The following is a 21,413-nucleotide window of genomic DNA, read 5'->3' on the forward strand; positions in this document are numbered from 1 at the left end:
TCAATCTAGGGACATTGGGCAATTCTAAACCAACACAGAGCAGCACTGCCCTTCCTGGCCCTTTCAATTCCAACTTACTGAGATACATTTTTGACATCCAAAGATTTTGCACAAAAACCTAGGAAGCACCACAGGCATTACAGAGACATTTGTGTCAGCCACTTTGCCTACAGGTGAAAACTTCATTTTAAATTATCTGCAGCTCTCTGCTCACTTCTCCCACAGTAGAGCACTACTTGAAATAACCAGGAAATCTGCCAAGTGATGACAGGCACTTTTGTTTCTTCATTTACACACAAGGGTGCTGGCAAGCACTCAGAGGTAGTCCCAACACATCAGCTTTAGTAACTTCCTACTAAATTTAACAACATTTAGAAGTCTACAATCACCCAAAGATACAGAATATAACAAAATACCTCCAAGTTAATTCTCTGCTGTATACTTCCTTACTCCCTCTTGGCCTTTTCATCCTTCCTTCGAGTCTGCTGGAGGAGACCAGTCAGTTCTGCTCCTTCACTATGCCTGCAAAGAGCCACTGCACTTCCAGGTGCTCTCAGGAAGTGGAGCTAGCTCTGCTTCCAGGGGAAACCTATTGGCAATTTCTGGGAGAGGAAAGCCTGGCTAAAAGCTCATTGCATGCTAGTAAATGACTTGCAGGAGTTTCTCACCCACTTCTCTGTTTATGTCAGGATCCTTAGCTTCCAATCTTTGGCAAGCAGAGTTTCTTCATGCTGGACTTAATCACTGGGCCAGGATTCCAAGTTTAAGTCACCACTGATAGTAAGTTTTTTTTTACCTCACTTCAAAAGAGAACAATAAGTACTAAGCAGAAAATAAAGATTGACTGGAAAGATGTGGGCAAGTATGAGAGGGGAGTTTAAGTGCAGCATACATGCAATAGTTAATAGCAGGGCAGCTCATAAATGGCTGCTGGTTTTCTCCAGGAACATGAACGGGGCATTGTATTACAAAAAGCAAAACTGGCATTTTAATTCAATATTTTATTACACACACACAAAAAATTAATACAAAAGTCCTCAAAGAAAGTGCATACCAACACTCCTTTCACAACTGAGATTACTATAATGTTCTATTTTTTTTATTAAAAAGGATACAAATTAAAAATCACACATAAAGAAACTGAGCTATTCTGTGCATTCATTCTCACTAATCATGATTTCTCTCTGGTGATTGAAATAACAGACCAGATTCTTCTCAGTGCTACTCAGTGAAGAGGCAACATGCAGTAATTGAAATACAAGGAACTATTCTGCTTAAACGTAAGAGGAAAAAAAAACCCTACTTTTCTTCTTTACTATGCAAGTAATCAAATAGAGAAACTGTGGAGTCTTCATCCTTGGAGATATTCAAACCCACGTCAGTCCTGGGCATCCTGCTTGGATGACAGGGTTCTGAGCAGGACAGGCTGTTGTGCTAGATGGCCTCCTGTGGTCCTTTCCAACCTCTGCAGTTCTGTGATGCCATACCTAAGTCAAATCTATCAAATCTAGATAACTGTTCTACTTCAACAGAAGGCAAACAAAGAGAGTGAAAGAAAACAGATCTGACAGGCTGAGTTTATTGACTCTGAAACTCACAAAGTAGGCAGGCATACATCAAACTGGATCCTTTTCTTCAGTCAGTGCCAGATTCTACAGGAGTTATCCTTGCTCCCTAGTAAGAAACACACATTGTGAAGGATCATTTAGGTGCACAGTCTATCCATTTCTGTTAATACAGAACAATGTACCCAGGAGACACATATATATTTTTTCTCAACAACTAGAAACAGGCAGCTGAATCTAGGGCAATATTTTCAGCTGAGATCATCCTGCATCCCCATGCCTGAAATGAAGGAAACCTGATCAGAGTTCAGTACCAAATACACAAAAGGCATGCTCCTTTGCCTTGTGTTCATCCATACCTCCTTCACAGCAATGCATTGTGAGAAAATGGCTTAGTCACTGCTCTGGTGCTGGTATGTGCCCACTGGAGAGATGAGAGGGTAGGCCCATACCTTTGCACAGATTCATTCATGGCCATACTCTCTTAAATCTCAGTTCTAAAGTGAAGTTCTAGATTTTCTTGACTATATTGTAAGTAAGTACAAATGCTGGTACCTGCATTTGGCCCCAGGAAAGTTTTCAGACTGTTTTTGTTTTGCCGTAGCGAGATTTCAGGTGTCTCTCAAAAAAAAAAGGAAAGAAAAATTGAATATATTAGTTACCTGTAATGATTGTATCACCTTTGTAGTTAAAAGCACAGGAGAAGATCTCATCAGCATGACCCTCTAATATCTGAAGGCAGTGTCCAGTAGCAGCATCCCAGAGCCGAGCTGTTTTATCAGAGCTGGCTGTTAGTATGCAATTGCCTTTAGGGTTGAAACACACCTTTAAAAAATACAGAAATTAGTTATGTTACTCAGCAAGTCAGTATGCTTAGAGAAAGAAGCATATCAAAGTGATTGAAAGATGTAAATAGAAAGCACAACTCTTGCATTCAGTTTTTTAGCTAAAATCAAGGGTACTATTCCACTACAGTCATACTGGCAAACTTCTGTGGCTGAAAACTTTGTGTATTTACAAAGGCCTTATATACTATGACCTTACTACAGGATCATAGCTTCCACATAGCAGCTTTATTTAAATGTCATCATTATTCCAATGTAAAATGTATACATATTTTATAGAGTTCTACCTTAAATAACATACATCTCTGTAGTATCAGAATCTGCACTGGAAACAATTTTATAGTAAGTCTTCATATTTGTTAAACATTCACTGCCATTACTGTACGGATTTATGGATTTCCAGATAATCAGGTACATTTTTTGAGCACTAACTGGACAATACCAGTTTATTATATAATTCAAAACTGCTTAATCACTGAGGGCAAAATATCTGCTCCCCAGAAATCCAATTTCCAAGTAATAACATTCCTAAGTGGCCGCATCTCCATAGAATATCTACAGAAATGTATGGCCTTTTCCACGTGCTCCCAGAGGAGCGGATTCTTTCCTCCAGCGCTGAAATGATGCCAGTACTAAGGCCCTGATGGAAGCTGTCTCTGACCCATCCTCTCAGCAGCAGGGGCTTAGATTGTCCTCAGTGGTTCTACACTGAGTATGAGATATTACAGTAACTTTAGTATCTGAGGAACGACCAATCCTTCTGAACTTCCTATTCTCTCAGCAAAATGATTTATATACAAATCAACAGAATGAAAGCATTTAAGTTTTGTTCATTAAGGACTATCCTAGATTCAAAATATTAATATTTCATCATCAAAATGCATCCACAAAAGCAGCACAAACAAAGCACACTAGCTTGGAAGCTAGGGAGATTATCTATTTGAAAGAATAATGAAAAGCTGCAAGCAATAAATAACAAAGTTTGAGAAATACATACAATGTTGGAAGCAACTAAATGTATTTGGAACAGAACCTTGGTGTTCAAAATTGAGCCAGCAAAGCACATGAGCACACTCCTCATGACCAAGTGATTCTTGAAACAGACTTTGTATTTCCAAATCCCTTATGCATTTTTGAAAAGAAGATTCTCCGTGTATTTTTCCCAGAAATATGGTTTTTCTGTTCCATTCTATAAATCAGGTGTGTAGAGAAATGACAGAGAGTAAAGAGGAGCACATCTAGTAGAAGAAAGGAATAGGGGTCATGGTAAAAGCCTTAGAGGCAACAGCCTTAAGATGTCAACAAGAGATTAAAAACCTGGTGCTTATTCTGTCAGAGAATGTGGGAATATGTGGCAGAATAACACAGGCAGAGTTTAGGACAGGTCAGACAGGAGTTCTGTTAACAATGATCACACTGAAAGAACACTTAGAGAGCATCTCCCCCTCTGCTCCCCTGTTCTTTACCAAGTGTGTGTGCAGACCCAACTGATAAAGTGCTCCAGGAAAAGGAAAGAGCTAAGGAAAACCAGGCATTTCAATGGCAACAAAGCCAGGTGTCAACCCCTTGGAGGAATGGACTCAAGTAGCTGCCACCATTCTAAGGAATCAAGTGGTAATGACATGACAATACAGAGAGGTGGCTCTTGGAACCCAAAGGAGTAGCACACCCAGTGTTGTCTTAGCTCAGAAGTGGGAAATTGGTAAACAATCATTGTCTGATAGCTTTTAGCCAAAAGGAATGTTCTTTTAGTAAAGATAACTTCTTAGTTAGACCTATCAATCTGAAATATTAAAGAATATGGTGGTATAATGATTAAAAGTATTCCTGCATCATGGAATAACTGCTGGATTGGATGTCACACGAAGTCAAATTAAAAAAAGTGCACAACTTACCTTTGAAATTTCATCTTCATGCCCTTCCAGCTTTGCAATGCACTGTTTTGTTCCTGCATTATAGACTCTTGCTGACCCTGTTGCAGTAGGAGCCATATGTGATTGTTATGCTTTAGCACCCATTTCAGTAAGAGCATTTGAATAAGGTCAGAAGGAACTCATCCTCAGGTTTAATTTTGGAAGAAATAGAAGGTAAACCTCACAGAGTTTCCTCCAAGGGTAAAACATGTTAAAAAGAATCTGTAATCTGAGTGGAAAAGATTGCATTCCTTCCCTGATCAGAAATGGATTCTCCTGGAAAATTCTTAACATACGAATACAAAGGTCCACATAGAACACAGCTTATTGAAGCCTGTGATTTCAGAATGCATGTACAATAAATTTATAAAGCTTTCATTATATTTCATTATTTAATAACCTGTTCATTATATTTAATAATATATTGATTAAATATCAGGAAACTTTTTACATTGGCTTTTGTCTTAATATAGCAAGTATAGGAAAATAGACCCAAATAGTCCTCCCCATCCAGTCTGGTACCCTGTTTCTGGAATTGTGTATCTAAAAGTAATACAGTATTGTCATTATTCAGTATAATATAAATAATTGGGAAGGTCACAGAAAACTATTTATTGTGATTCCTAGACAAATAATAAACATGCAAAACTTCTGCATACCAATAACAAAACAAAATTGCTTCTTTCTTGCCTCTTTGTGTATTCTTTTGCTGTGCATTAGAAAAGCCTGCTAGTAAATCTATCAGTAAAATTCCAACTACATTTTTCATTTAAGCCTAAATCTGAGCCACCAAATCAACCCCCTCAAAAGCTATTTATGTACACATTTTAAATGTATTTCCAGCCACAAGTGAAATATTTCTTTTCAAGTTTGAAGTTAAAGGGGAAAGACATGTTGAGTTGATTGAAGTATGAAAATAAGAACTTTGTCACTGGAGAAAATTTTTAAAGTTTAATGCCCAATTTCAGTAATGAAACAAACATTGCTCGATTGATAGTTTTGAATCAAGTCCTCCTCTTCATCAAGCTACATTCAATGCAGAGCCAAAGGAAAGGACAGAGGTGTTTGATGCTGCAGTTCCCCAGCAGTGACAGGCCCCTCACTCACCATCGGCAGAGGCTGTTGCAATGCGCTGCCCGGCGTAGTCAAAGCACACATCCAGCACCTCCCTGCTGTGCCCTGCCAGCGTCGCTATGTGTGTCCCTGTCACAGCATTCCACAGCTGCACACACAAACAGGGGCACTGCATTGCTTCTTTGGACTAATTTACTTTATAGATATCTAGTTGATTGATAAAGCAACTTGTAGAGGCCCTTTCTGATGTTTGACATGTAATAACACGACAGCTGAATACAAATCAATAAGGAGTCACTCTTTAGTTAGTTTAATGAAGTTCTATACATTTGTTAGTTCAGTGTATTGATTAAACAAGACTTAACTAGACTTCATTGAAATCAGTAAGATTATAGGTTTTACATTTAGTTGTAAATTCTCTAATTCATTATATGTACTACTTTAAAATGATGCTCCTCAATTTAAAAAAGATACATTTTATATGTCAAGTAGCTGTATTCACTACCTACTCAACCAGCTTACCATGCACGTTTTGTCCATTGATCCAGTGACAATGAGAGAACAGTCCCAGTTGAACTGGGCACTGCTAATCTCTCCTCGGTGGCCTACTAAAGTATGTAACAACCTACCAAAAGAAAATTTTAAATGATCATTTACATTTATAGTATGTATTTTTATATACACATATAAATTGTAAGTTTAGAAAATGGTACAGTTAAGGTGTCAAGTCTTCACCATTAAAGTAATTAAATGGAGTGGTACAGCTCATTAAGGATTCTAGTATTACATCAATTCCATTTCCTATTTTTGGCAAAAAGATGCAGTAAAGAATAAAATGGAAATTTCCTCCCTTCTCTTTCAAAAATATTTTAGTGAATGTATTTCCAGTGAAATGTGATGATTTTCAATACCAGCGACAGATTCCTTGTATTCATCTACATGCTAAGAAAGCACAGCAAGTTTTTCCACATTACTCTCCCATTATCCTACTTCAATGAACTGTAAAAACAGTACATCTTTAAAACTCCATATAATCTAAACCTTTCATAAAATCCACTGAAGATCAAATGGAAGTTAATCAGATACTTAATGCGAGCATGTTCCCAAATAACAGCCAAATGACAGCCCAACTGAAATATGATTTCTAATCCTCATTAATCCTGAACGTCTTGCTGCACAAGACTAGCAATACAAGTCCCATTAAATTCTTCAGCTTTATCTGAGCAGAGAGGTTACAATTAGCCAATACTGCTTCCTATTTAATGGCCTATAAAGCAACAAAGCCTAAAAAAGATTAATTGAGATATACATCTATTAAAGGATTAGCAAATTGGGTTATTATCACAATGCTAGTATCACTGCATCATTAATAGAAGCAGACTGTAAATAACAGATAAACTAATGGCTAGAAAAACAACTAAATTAGTTTAAGTGACTGAAATATTTTTATTTGTTGCACAAGATATGTAAGAGTAGCTAAATTAATATATGTGCTAAATGATCAGTAAAGAAAATTTCCTGAGCATCTGAATTTGTTATTTAATAACAAAAATTTGATTACGTTCTTAGCATTTTACAGAATTACTCCTTTTACTTTCTAACACTGTGAGATCTACACTGTTGTAATTTTCTAGATTTTTTTACAGTAAAACAAAAAATCAACAAGCAGTTCAGAGAGGAAAACTTAATTTTATAAACATATTATTTGGTCATCAAGACTGCTGTTACTGTAATACCTAATGCCAAAAATACCTAGTAATACCTAGAGAAAAGTTTTAATCTAAAAGCTGAAAGCTTAAACTTCCAATTTTCAAAAAGGCAATGCGGCCTTCAAGCTTTGACATAAAAATCTGATCAATAAACAGAATAAATAGCAATGTGGAGAACATCTCACAGAAGCCATTATCAGATACACAGAAAAAACACAGAAGAGAGACTTATGAAGTGCCATAAAAAGTTCCATTTAAGTTCTTTATTAAAAGCAATCAGCTTTAGCCATGACAGTATTTCCTTAGCCTTCAGTTTCCACATGAAATTTGATCTATGGATGCTCTAGTATTTGACTATAACTGCAAATGAGAAACTGCTTCTCTCTCACACGCTGGTGTCGAGCACCCCTGACCCAAGATACAGGACCAGGCTGTTGATTTGCCAAATAAAGCTTTGCAGACACCTTCAACTGAACTACAATGGGCTGTATCTGCCATGGAAATACAGACCTGGATTACAAAAGTGTGTTTCCCCCTTTACCCTTTTTTTCTTTTAAATCATAGTATTTTATGAAGAGAATCTCAAACTTTGTTCAGATTTCCTGTCCCTACATCAATTTCCGTCAGGGCAGTTCAGGGCACCTACCCAGAATAAAACTCAGGAACACGTGCTCAGCAGCGTCAGCCAGCAAAATCAGAAGAAACTGAAATTTGGAAAGCTGTACACCTCATGTGACTCACATGGTGAAAAACAAGTACACAAAACCTCACTTACAAGATTTTTGCAAATCTACCTGAATCTGTCGACAGCAAATTATTTTTTGCTCACAGTCTGACAGCAACTTTCCATTATTCCTAAATGTATTCATGCCCGGGTGCCATCTGAAAGGCTGATTGCTGGCCTTGGAACAATTCTGTTGTCCACTAGCTAATCACCAGAGCTGCCAGTGAGAATCTGCTCCTTCATATTGCTGGTATTGGCCCTGATGTGAAGTCCATATTGATTTCATAGTGAAAAAAAAATGCAACATGAAAATCCCCAGGCTTTGATTTCACTGTAGGCTCAAACAATAAGATGCAAAAAGTTGTTTTCACACAAAAATACTTGCAAGAACATCAGGCTGAAGGAACTTGAATTCAAAGGTCGATTTGCTGAATGAGTGTTGCTATCAAATAAGCTCAAAGATTATAGGATCAAACCTTAAATTATACACTATGTGTACCTTACTTATAAATCACACAGTCTCACTTTTATATATATTGTCTATTATCCCAAGATATCACTATACACATACTTTCCTTTTATATATAAATCTCAGAGATATTTCCCTCGCTCTAAAAAAAAAAAAAAACCCAACAAAAAAAAAAAAAAAAAAAAAAAAAAAAAACAAAACAAAACAAAAAAAAAACAACCAAAAACCAACGCCTGTAAACAAAATAGAATGGTTATCTTCATAAATTACTCTGTCAGTAATCAGGGGGATCATTTTATTATTTTACTTACACTGAGTTTCCCACTGAAAAAACAAGTGAATTTGTCATTCAGTATTATACACGTTCATATTTACCTGTTGCATTATTATTTGTTGGCATCCTAATCAAGAGATTTTGTTCTCTACAGTCAAAGAAAAACATATTTTAAATTCATATTGACAAAGGATGGTGAGAAGGAAAAATACACCCTCTGTAGTTTTTAAAGATAACATAACCAGAATAATTTTCTATAACATAAAATATACTTTCTACTTAAATGGTCTAGACGTCCTAGACACCTTGCAAATCATGAGTTTCCATGTTGATAAAATATATTTCTCTTTGCAGAATTCACCAGGAACATGCACAGGATCTGTCCATTCTTTCTGCCTCTTTAGTACTCATAAGATAGAAATTTAAAATAAAGAATACATACAAAAGCATTTCATGAGCAGCATTCCTTTTCAAAAGAACAAAGAGAACAGGAGTAACAAATTACAAGATGAAAGAACATATACTCTAAATGAAATACATGAAATAAGGTGTAGCTCAACATTTTCTATTTAATTTGTCCTGAAATCATGCAAAGTAAAATTATATTTATTAGTGCTTTAGTACCTGCCAGTGCCAACATCCCATACTGCTACTGTATGGTCAAAGGAGCCAGTGATGATCCTGTCTCCAGTGGTATTGAAAGACAGAGCAATAATTTCTGCTGAGTGTCCCTGAAAAAAATTTTAAAAAGGAGTATGAGAATACAAATTATTATTTTTCCATTAATATAGTTTAATATGTAGTCTTTTTTCAGCAGCATAATCCTTCCATTACTCATCACTATTTTATTTACTGTCTTGTCCAGTACACAACAATTTTGACAGGAAGATCTACCTGACAGTGGAATAGTCAATATCCCAATAACTGCAAAAACTCAGGTACACCACTTAAACAGGAAGCCTATTCACTACATATGACTTAGGATTTATGTGAGAGAACTGCGTTGAAGCAGCAGAGGCCAATCTGACCCTGGGGGATGCCAGCAAGCCATGCAGAGCAAGGAGGGATGACAATCTAGAGGTGTCCTCTGCCCGTGTTTGCCTCCTCCTTACAGAGGAGGCCACAACTGACAGTAGAGCAGGAGGTTTTAACAAGTGATGGAAGGGATTCTAATCGATAGCAATAATGTCACTGCAATGAGAAAATCTGTCTTTTGATAAATAGGACTTATAAAATACCAAAGCTTTTCTCATTCCCTTCAAGTTTTCTTATTCTGTTTTGTAACTGCAGCCACTATGGGATCACCTGGTAAAAGAAACTACAAGGTTTGAAACAGTTGTAATGGTTACACTGTTATTCATCTCAGCTGGAAAACTAAGCAAGGAACACCTCTGAAAACATAAGGAATGCAAACGTACATTTAAAGTGGCTACTTCTTCTCCTTTCTCTAGATCCCATAATTTGGCAGTGGTATCCATGCTTCCAGTTGCCAACAGTGTGCTCTGAGGATTAAATGCTAAACACACCTGTAGTGAGAAACATTGGACAGAAGAAGTTTAAAGGAGTCCATTTAGATCTATTTTCTAAATAAACTAAACAGGATTTTTTTAAGGGCCAGGATTACTATTTTTAAATAAGACAAAGATCTGGTAATATTTTATGGCATACAGAAAACTTGCAGAATTCTTCCAACAGCTCACTAGAACAGCAACAAATCCTTACCACATCATTGTGGGTAAGTACTCAAACCAAGTGGACTCCTTGCCAGCACATGCTTTGTTTTTTTTTATTTCAAAATTCTCTTTGAAATCCTCCAATTACTGTCCAGTCTGACAGTCCTCCCTAGCACTATCATTTGGTAGGTTTTCTCTGTTACTTGATGAGACTGAGGCAAAGATCATCCAAATAGTTCTGTGTACCCACAAACACACTCTGTGCACTCTTACCCTATCAGGTGTCATGATCAATGTCATTTGCCAAGGGCATCACCACAACATCATATTTAAGAAAAAGCAAGAATAAAAAGTAACAACTACTTTAATTAATTTTTCACATTAAAAAATCATGTATTCATCCTCCCATTTTCTGTAATTATTCAGTGTGATTGCTCTGCAAATAAAGAATAGCAGGTGCCATGAAAAAAGGAAAACAGTAGCTCCATTTTTTCATCCTGAATAACTATGGGCATGCCCTTGCCAGCAATGTATCAGATGCAATAATGGCCTTTCAGAAACAGGTCTGATTCAGAGAAACACATCATTTCCTACTGGCAATTACCTTCTTCTAATTACTTGTCAGCACAACTCATAACACTCCGGGTCTAATCTAACCCCTAAGAAGTCAGAAAAAATGGAGAGGCCTTTAAGCATTTACTTAACTGATTTTATGCCATAAAATCACTGCAGCCTTTCTCAATAAGCAAACATGTTCTCCATTGTAAGGAGTAACTCAGAGCATCCAGAGAATCAAAAACACACTTAAACAAACCTCAAATTCCAATATAGTAAACCACCATTTTCTTGCTCTATTTAAGACCTCTCGATCTACAGTTAAATTCACATTGTTTTTTCAGAAACAATTTTCCGCAGTATTTCATTGAACAGTGATTGTACAGCTATTAAAAAAAAAAAATAAAAAAAAATAAAAAAAAAAAAAGCCATTCATTATCAAAATTCAGTGTTAATGTTTTTGCCCTGATCTTTCAAACTGAAATTTGTGCATCAAGGCACTTGTTCCTGCTGATAGGGATCCTAGTGCATGGGAGAGGAAACCAAGCATTTCAAAGCTTAAACTGTTTTAATTTCATCGATCTTTGACATTTCAGCATCCCACATATTCCCAGTTAACACACTTTAAATTTCAGAAATTCGTTCCCCTACAGCTCCAATTGGTTCTGTACACAAAGTATAGATCTCTGTGAAAGACAACAACACAAGCAATGATGTTCTTGTAATTTAGTTCTGCAAATATGACAGGCAATGCAAGATAGCTGGAAAAACATGTGATATGTAATCAAACAAAAAGTATGTACAATAAACTGAAAATTCCAGTTGCTGTGGTATTTTTCAATGTTTTAGCAAACAAGGGAAATCAGAACAAAGCAAAAATAACAATATAGTTTCAAACTGTGTATGAGGGTTTATTCTGTCTCAAGAACTGAGACTATCCTACCTTGCAGTGCAGAAATGTTAACAAGACCTGGATGTATGAATAGATGTGCCACAATAACTGTGCCTTCCAGTGGGAGCTCACAGGGAGTCAGAACTCACAGTCATCAATGATGGTGTGAGGAAACATAAAGGAATAAGAAACATCCATCACTACTCACTATTTCTGCCCTATGTCCTCTGAAGGTATGATAACATTTTCCTGTTTCTGTACTCCACAGTTTGCAGGTTTTATCAAAAGATCCAGTGGCAATCTTGTCACTAAATAGAAAAAAAAAATCCTATAATTTTTATGTAGAAAAACCCTCTGACTCCAGAGACAGCAGAATCCATGGAAGCTCCCATGCACTTTGGTGCTCGCTGCAACAGGATTTTATAAACACAAGTTACAGCAAGGCAAAAAATTAGCAGACACAGGGAGTTTCTAAGAGAGCTACTGCACCTATCTATTAGCAGAGGAGTGTTCATAACTGATGACTGACCTACTTTAGGGATGATGTTGTGCTGTACTTACATATTTATTAGGAAGTTACATTATTTCATCAGATAACATCTGTTTATCAACAATTATAAATGCAGTTCACCCATCAGAAGTTGAACTCTACTGCCACTGAAGTCAGTGGAAGGGTTGTGACCATCTGCAGTTACAGCAAGACTAAAGTGAAGTCTCCAGAAATGTACCAAGGGGCACAGTACCAAAACCTAAAGATTACAGAAGAAAGGGTTTTTTATCAAATTTTTAATACAAAAATAGTTCAAAGTTCTCATCAAGTTTTGTCTTGCTGTAGGTTGCTTCTCCACTTTTATGTTACGGTCTAGTTCTTGATCTTTGCACGGATTTTTGTCATTAGTTTCACCAAGCTATATAAATTAACTTCATTAAATGCTTTTCTAAAGTAAGGAATAATATCAGAATATAAGACATTGACACAGTAGAGTCTAAGTTTTCCTTTTCACATAGAAGAAAGAGATAAAGTTTTAAATAGTGTAAGAACAAGTCTTTTAACATTAATTTCCTGATGGTAATTGTGTATTGTTCAACTGATAAATAGGACATCCGACAGTAATGTGATTCAATAGAAAAATAGGAATTAATTTATCTTACTTTACAGAAAAAATGGTTTTCTCACACATGACAGTTTCCTCAGGAAGCAAATGACAATGAAACTTCAGTAGCTAACATGTAATTCCCTTCACCTAACAGGTGGCAATTCCAACCTAGGGCAAACAATTACTGAAGAAAACAAAAATTAATATCTGATGTTCACACAGCAGCACCTTGTGGATTGTACAAAAATTACTCAAAAGCTGTGACATTTCTAAATCATGTCCTAAATTATATTGAATTTGTAATGGCAAATGGAGAAATCCACCTCTTTCTCCTTAACTGAAGCAACACAGATTGTCATAAGTACTTATTTGTCACATCACATACAATTACATGGAGGCAGAAGAGAATGATTAACATTCAGAACACAATCTGGTCGTGTAGATATTACTGAAATAAACTGTGTTTCAATACATTCAACTAACTCATTTCTATTTTTTTCAAGACTAAATACCTAATTAAATTTTTGGTTAGAATTTCTAAATTTAATTCTAAAAAATTATAGCAAAAAACATATTTGAATGGATCTCTTGTACAAATAATGACAGTGTCATCCTACAGTGATTACCTATAGATGAACTCTACTGTCACCCTGATTTTTTAAGATTTTCTAAAGCCTTCTGAGTTTACATTCTTGTAGAAAACTTTCTCACGCAACTTTCTGTAAACAACCTATTGTTTTGCATTCCTTCATAGAGGCAGAGAAATTTGATGTACTGGTAGTTTGTCCAGTGTTGTTGGAGAGGTGGCACGTTCACCCTCCAATCCACTGGCACCTTTTGAGAACTATAAATGATTGGAGTCAGAGGAAATAAATTAGTCTCTTCATCGTGACCATAGCTGTGTGCATCATTTTTCCTTGTGTCCTATGGTCACACTCTACACTCAGAAGTTGAACTCTTTCAATTTAAAATAGTCTATTCTTTGTTAGAGTATTTGTAAAATAACAGTATTAGCAATTATGAAGAATCTCAGAGGAAATTTATTTACCCATAGGGGTTATTGAAAGCTATTGCATAGACAACGTTTCTGTGTCCCTCCAGCGAATGCAGCTCTTCTCCCGATGCCGTATCCCACAGTTTGCAGGTTCTATCATAGCTTCCAGTGATAAAGCTAAAGCAAAGAGAAATTCATTTCTGAATACAGCAAATATCTTACTGGTCCCAATGCACAGCCAAATTATTTATTTCCACAGATTTTAGTTAGCATTGTCTCAGACCCTAAATCTCCTCTTTCTTTCAAAAATACAGATTTATGACCAAAGAGGTTCCTTTTCTTCTTTCTTTTTAACATCTTATTCATAAAAACACATTTTTTCTAATCTCTAGGGTATTTCAACTAGAAAGCATGCTGCTGCTTTTAAGACATGAAGGAAAAAATGATAAGACATATGTCCACAGTGAAATCAATTAACATGAAAGTAACACTTTCACTACAGTGAAACTCCCAAATGAGTTTGTGTCAAAGACTCATTTAGCTTTTAGCAATATTTAGTTTATTGCCATAAAGGTGCTTCTTTCTGTAATATGGTAATTGTCAACAGACTATGACTGTGGAAGAAAAAAATTACATAAATTGAACCTCACGTGCTAATTTTTTGCATCTCCCATGGGTTTTCCACAGAGGCCTGAAATATAATCCCCAATTATGCCTGAAGCTGCTTATAAGCAGCAGAGCTGAATTCTTTCTGCAGCAAGATAAGAGCACTGAAGCTTCCTTACCATTTAATTTACAAGTACAAAACTTCAATTAATGATTAGATACTTTGACTTTGAAAACAACTTACCGGGAACCAGATTTGTTAAATGCGACATTAGTCAAAGGCAATATGTGTGTTCTAAGCACCTGAAATAGAAGCGGGGGCAGTGAGAGGAAATGCATTTGATGCTAAAAAAATAAACTAAATTGCTCAAAATATTCAACAGATTAATTTTTTCTCCTCCTCCTGTTAGAGGAGAAAAAATCCCACATTAATCATCAGGTTACCACTGAAGATGTTATATGGTATTGATTTCAATTTTATCCTTTATTTCAATGAACTAGGTTTTTTTTTTTCCATGTTTGCATCTTCTTCACCTTCTCCAAGACCAGCAAAACAACCCTAGACCAGAGCTGAATGGGCAAAACAGAAGATCACGATGACTGTAAGATCACTGATGAAAAAAATCCTAACTAATATTTAGCCTTAGCCAGTGCACTAAGAAATCCAGTTAAATTTGAGACTTTTAGGGTGCAGGATGCTTCCAGCTGGCACTTGACTCTGTTATACAAAACAGGAAGAAAAAAAGAAATATAAGCTACAGCTCTGTCCTATGAGGTCATAACAAGGTGTGCAAAACCATAACAAAGATACTCAGCAAGACAAAATTCCAAGAGAGAATTTCAACTTTAATGCCTGCAAGGATTGTGTAGGTTGTGGAGGGCACTGTTTTCTAACAGTGCTTTAATCAGACACTACAGGATCATTCATGTGAATGAGCCCATAGCCATAGTAACATATATTAAGGTTTATTAAGCAAAGGTGAAAATAGTTTCAGATACTGCAGTGGAAGTCACCATGCCATGATACTTTAAAAAGAACCAAAAAAATATAATCTGGCTGGTGTTTGAATAAACTGGCTGCTGTAAAACATGACTTGCACTTGAATAATTTTCACCTATTAGAAGCTGCCCTCTCCTCAAGTCTAAACCATAATAAAATCATAAACTGGGAAATCACCACAATTGCTGACAGTGAAGCAAAGGGATGTTAAAAATACCCCAGTGATTGACTAGGTCTTTTCTGTAGATTAAGAATGAAGAAGAAACTGTTTATGAACAGTGAGATTTAATCACTGACATATTACCAGCGCTTCAGTATTTTTTTTGCTTATCTCAAGTCTTCCAAGCTGCCTGTCTCCAAAAGGAAAATGAGAAAGGCTCATAGATCTTCTACTCAGAAGAGCAGGGATTCATCAAAATGGACATAACGATTGATAAGTGAAGGACTGAGAGGGAGAAACAGAAAATATATTTTATGTTACAGAAACAGCAATTTCTGCTCTCTAGAGAAAGAAACACAAGCTGTACTTTCAGCTACAGAAATGGGAATTGGCAATCAATATGTGGAAATTACAAAAAGTATTTTGTTTTTTAAAAAACAAGCCACAATATCTATCTGCATATGAGAATCAATAATTATGGAAATCTATGGAAATCTCACCCATAAGATTTTTAGAACTACATACAGGCAGCTCTGAACAACAAAGGTATTTTGAAATTATGAAAAAAGGGAGGAAAACAAGATGGGTTTTTATGTAATTTCAGATTATGAGACTAATTCTGTTCTTCCAATGCCCAGTGCTGCAGTTGCTTTATCCACAGAACTCTGAGCCAGCAAGTACTGCCTCTGCAAATGATACAATAACCAAAGTCTAAGGCAATATTAGAAAAAATATACCTCAATTCTGCAAAATCCGCTACAGCTGTACCTAAGATAAAAATCTGCAAATTACTATAGCATCCCATGCCATGGAATAGCTTAAAACCTGAGAAATTGCTATAAAACCTCATTTCACTGCAGGGTGCCTAACACACCATCATCACCACAATTACTGGAAATAACAAAAAGATGATCTTATACACTTGTTTCAGATTATACTCCAGTGCAACAGGAATAAAAACCATTCATTTCCAAACAATGCACACATGGAACATTTTTCTCAGGGAAAAGAAAAACAAATCTCACTCCCACCCATCTCTTATATTTTATTAGTATCTCAGAAAGACCTGCTCATATCTCATTTAGAAGCCCTAAATGAAACTGAACATCAAAAAAGTTCTTTTCACACACTTCTAACCACTCTTGAGTGAAAGGAAGAATCCAACACTGATTGGATTTGCCTGCTTCTATTGTTTCCAAATACAGAATCTCAGACACAGCACTACACCCAACAATGAACAAATACATTATTTACACTCAAGTTTGAACAAGCATTTGAAGATTTGTCAGTCTCTGTGATGTACAGACAATTTCTAAAGCTTTTGAAAAGCAAGGCATTATCTCAGTTGAGAGTATAACTTGGAAGAGAAACTTTTTAAATTTAAGATGCCTTGCTACATAGCTCTGTTTTCAAGGTTAAATACATATTTCTTTGCAGAATTCACCCAGATGAGTATTGTTGGTCAAAAGAACCAAAGTTATACCTCAGAACATGTAAGGGGTTTTATAGCTGAACAAACCAACACAAAACTTCTTTTTCTCTTCTAATTTAAGGTAACAATAAACGCCATAGCACTGACCAACACTGTTCAACAGCTGCACATTGCCATCTGCTGACACAATAAAGATACAACGTTTAACTATGTCAGATTGTAGCATGCAGTATCTCGAAGAAAGTTTCATTTCCACAATTAAATACAATTAAACCTATTCTCTTCTGACACACTCGATCTTGGATTTGAAGCTCTGAAAGGTCTCTGTAATCATTGCTCTTAGAAATACTATTTGTTTGAAAAAATATTTCAAGTGCAGTCTGTAAAGCAAAGATCAATTCATCAATAGTCAAAGATAATAGTAATGACAGAAAGTAATGAAAACCAGGATTTGTAATAACAACTGCATGTAGCATAAAACATAGCATAAATAATAAAATAATAGCTAAATCCCACCATTTTCACAAAATGAGGAACAAGTAGACACATGTATGAAAATATTTTGCTCCTTTCCCAACAATGAATTTATGTGGGGTCAATTTACAGGTTTTGTTTAAATGTAATTATGGGTGTTGTTGGCCCACAAACTCTTACTCAACAAATAAAAGATTGATTTCTCTCCATCCAAAACACACCCTAGTACATAAGCCTGGGTAAACAGTGTCTAGAAACAGTTATACCTCTCAGCTTTATTGGGGGAATTCCTAGCAGGAAAAACAGGCCAGACTCAGTTGCTCCGAAAGTGCAAAGAGGATTGAGAAGTGCCAAGGAATCAGTCATACAGCACAATAAACTGCAGTAAAAATATACTCATAATATCACAACTTAAACTCCTCCAAATTCCCAAAATTATTTTAAAGATGTCTCTGACCTTAAAAAGAGAGAATTTGTGATTCTGTTTTTCCCCTAGCTTCTCCTGCAATCTTTGTACTAGATATATGACATGTTCCAAGCAGGAAGCTGTGATGAGAGGTTCTCTTTTTTGGATTTCTTCTACTAAGGCTGTGACATCTGTGCTAATTATGAGAAAAGAACAAAAACAAACTCAATAAATACTCCAAATCCAAACCCACCACATTCCATCCTCTGGAAATAATTATGAATTTAAACCCAAGAATATTATTTATTTGCAGAGAAACTGAAGTAAGCAATTAAATATTATGCATTTATCTCATTCTGTAAAGGCCTAAAGAAATATGAATAAATCTTTCTTGGTTTTTATATTTCCCTCCCTCTCTTACTGAAGTTGAACAGTAAAATTCAACTTTTAAAAATTGTAGCTTGGCAAAAAATTTATCTTTTTGAACAATTTCCATGGAGGATCAGGCATGGGAGATGTGTGTCACAAACTGTCAGTTTAAATATGTGAATTAAGCTGGAATTTCATAAATTCTAAACAAATTGCCCATGAAGTAGTTACAAGATAAATTATGTGTGCAAAGTTTTAAATTTATCTCTGTGTCTTCAGAAATCTATGGCTGTTTCTACAACTCTTAGTTTTGACAGTAACTACCACGTGGTCCAGTGTACTGATGTCCCTGGAGCCCCCAGCGAGGGGCCACAGCTGGTCTGTGGAACTGGATCCTCTTCCTATTTCATCAGATAACTACTGATTTCTGGCTTTCTGTGAGAAGCTAAGGGTTGACAATACCCAGCAGTCAATTCACAATATACTCTTAAAATCAGCTTAGCAAGAAAGCCAAGCATTTCTGTTAGTATGGGAATTATTCAAGTCTAAAGGGGATTTTCTGCATCAGCCTTCTAAATGGAAGCCACTACAACATAAAAGAGTATCCTCTCAGTGTTTATACTCCTGTTCAGTAACACCAGACAACTTATTTCTTTCACAAAGAGACTTGATACATTTTACCCACAGCACTATACTGGACAGTCCTAAGTAGACAGAACTTAATAATTTTTAAATTGGGATTTTTCATCCTGCATATCCAGCTTACACTGTCTACTGACTTGGGCTTACATGCAAGACCTCTTCCATATCAATGCTGCTATTAAGACAATCATATTACTTCATGTCTTTCTGCCTAATAAACTCCATGGATTTGGGTAACTTTATTTAATGGTGGCACTCTGTTATTTTTCTGAAGCCCTTCCAACCAGAGCTGGCTGAGTAGAGCACATAGGCTCTACATAATAGCTGATCTTAATTATGTCTAATACAGTCAAATAGAGTTTTACATGAACATGCTGTAAAAACAGAGAGAGTGCTGTTATCTGAAGTAATATCATACTTACTCAGGTCTAAGATCAAGCAGATCTATTGATCTGGTCTTTGACTCAACACCTTCTACATACTCCAAGATAATTCCTTTAAAAACAAGTGATAAACAGGTCATAATCAGACTTCTGGAGTTTTATAACATGCGCTGTAGAGAGCAGCACTTCCACTTTCATAGCTCCACTGACTTCAGGAGACCCAATTCCAGTTCTTGGAGCTGGAAGAAGGTTAGCTGTTATTGCTGAGAGTAAGCATGATGCTGAACAACTCTGATACGCTTCTATGAAAAAGGATATTAAACAATGTTATTTCTGAGCTATTTTCTATTCTAGAAATGAACAAGCTCTTTTTTCCAACATCTTTTTGTACCATTTCATCAGCATTAATTTCAAAGAAGCTGTTCTGAAGATACTTGCTGTAGTTTAGTGTTCCAAGAAGCCTGGAAAACATGTTTTACAAAAAACATTATTTTAATCCAGTGTTTGCAAAGGCTTGGATGCAGTACAGTATCAAAAATCATAAAATGCTTTACATTTCCAGTTTTGCTCTGGCACCTCTGCAACTTCCACTGAACTGGAGTATTAAAATGTTTAACCACATGGCTTCCTGTTTTGAAACAGCTGATAAAGGGCTCAGCTGCTCCTTGACTTTCTGTGGGAAAAGATAATTTAGATGAACTTCTGTGTCATTCTGCATTTTACAAAGTTCAAAGGAAAAGTTACACTTCTGTGACTACGCTATCACGAGCTTCCTCCATTTCTTTATGTGTTGGTGCTGCAATAAGTAAATCATCCATGTAACGTATGATTATTGCTTCTGGCTGTTTCTGTCCAGCAGGGGATAAAGCCCGTGCCACAAACCATTGGCAGATAGTTGGCGAGTTTTTGAATTGGAAAGGAAGATCCTTTTTCCCCATACACTTCCTGAGCTGGCCATCTCCTGCTTGTTTCACTTCTGAAATTTCACCTGAGTACAGGATATACCAGATGCTGGCAGCACTGCTTTGCAAAGCATGGCTCCACTCAGAAAATTCATAAATGAAGGACAAAAAATAGGAATTAGTATCAGCTAGGCTGGAAAAGGCCTCCGAGATCATTAAGTCCAACCCAGGACCGAACACCACCTTGTCAACTGAATGCCAGTCCTTAAACACCTCAGTGATGGTGACTCCACCACCTCCCTGGGCACCCCTTTCCAACGTCTGATCACTGTTTCTGTGAAGAATTTCTTCCTAAAATCCAATTTAAACCTCCCCTGGCACAGATAAAGACTATGCCCTCTCATCCTCTCACTGGCTGCCTGGCAGAAGAACCCAATCCTCACCTGGCTCCAACCTCCTTTCAGGTAGCTGCAGAGTGGCAACGTTTTTTGCTAAACAGCCATTTAAAAACACAAACACTTTTTTTTTTTTTTCGTTCCAGCTACAGTCATCGTTGCCCCTTACTGTGATGTGAGTAAGACTGCCTTGACTTTGCAGAAAGTCACTAATTACAGCAGCGATGGGTGACGAGCCGCTTCCCGCTGCAGCCTCTCAGCCAGGCACCGGGACAAACGGCGGCACCTCCGCTCCGGCCGGCTGCAGGTGCGCCACGGACCCGCGCGGCCGAGCCCAGCCCCTGCCGGGCCGAGGGGACCCGCCATGACGGGCGGTCCGCACACCCCGCAGGGCCCCGCCGCACGCCCCACACCCGCAGGCCCCCGCGCGCCGCCCCAGCCCCGGCACTGCCGCCGGCAGCACCCGGAGCCCCCCGGCCCCGCTCCGCACCCGGCGGGAAGTAGCGCAGCAGGAGCCGCCTCAGCGCCATCGCCGCCCCGGCCCCGCGCGTCCGCCCGCAGCCATGGCAACGGCCCGGGGGCGCGTGCGCGGGGCCGGCGCGGGGCTGAGGGCGCCGGCCCGCCATGGCGGGGCGCTGGGAGAGCGGCCGTGGCCGCGCAGCCGAGCCGGGCCCGGGTCAGTGCTGCCGCCCCGGGGTCAGTGCTGCCGCCCCGGGGTCAGTGCTGCCGCCCCGGTGCTGGCACAGCATCGTCCGTACTGGGCTGCGAGGGCTTCTGGGCTGCGCCACTGAGAGGAAAGGAGCGCGCTAAAAATACATATGAATTCGGAGTGCCAAAGAGCCACTAGTAGCGGCGTAGCA

At 37.6% G+C, this 21,413-nt stretch overlaps 1 protein-coding gene across 1 annotated transcript; it reads right to left on the reverse strand.

The window, feature by feature from the left end:
* Positions 1 to 1,563: 1,563 nt before the first annotated feature.
* DAW1 (dynein assembly factor with WD repeats 1) lies at positions 1,564 to 21,119 on the reverse strand. Its single transcript, XM_053986820.1, has 13 exons — positions 21,044 to 21,119; positions 19,296 to 19,368; positions 17,914 to 18,058; positions 14,635 to 14,693; positions 13,839 to 13,961; positions 11,902 to 12,001; positions 9,992 to 10,099; positions 9,198 to 9,304; positions 5,920 to 6,022; positions 5,431 to 5,545; positions 4,306 to 4,382; positions 2,228 to 2,390; positions 1,564 to 1,674 (listed from the first exon to the last, which is right to left on the reverse strand). Exons 1-13 carry the CDS (start codon positions 21,081 to 21,083, stop codon positions 1,640 to 1,642), a joined length of 1,248 nt encoding a protein of 415 aa, XP_053842795.1. The 5' UTR covers positions 21,084 to 21,119; the 3' UTR covers positions 1,564 to 1,639.
* Between the last annotated feature and the right edge of the window lie 294 nt (positions 21,120 to 21,413).

Source organism: Vidua macroura, chromosome 10 (genome assembly GCF_024509145.1).
Source record: "Vidua macroura isolate BioBank_ID:100142 chromosome 10, ASM2450914v1, whole genome shotgun sequence".
Classification (NCBI taxonomy): domain Eukaryota; kingdom Metazoa; phylum Chordata; class Aves; order Passeriformes; family Viduidae; genus Vidua; species Vidua macroura.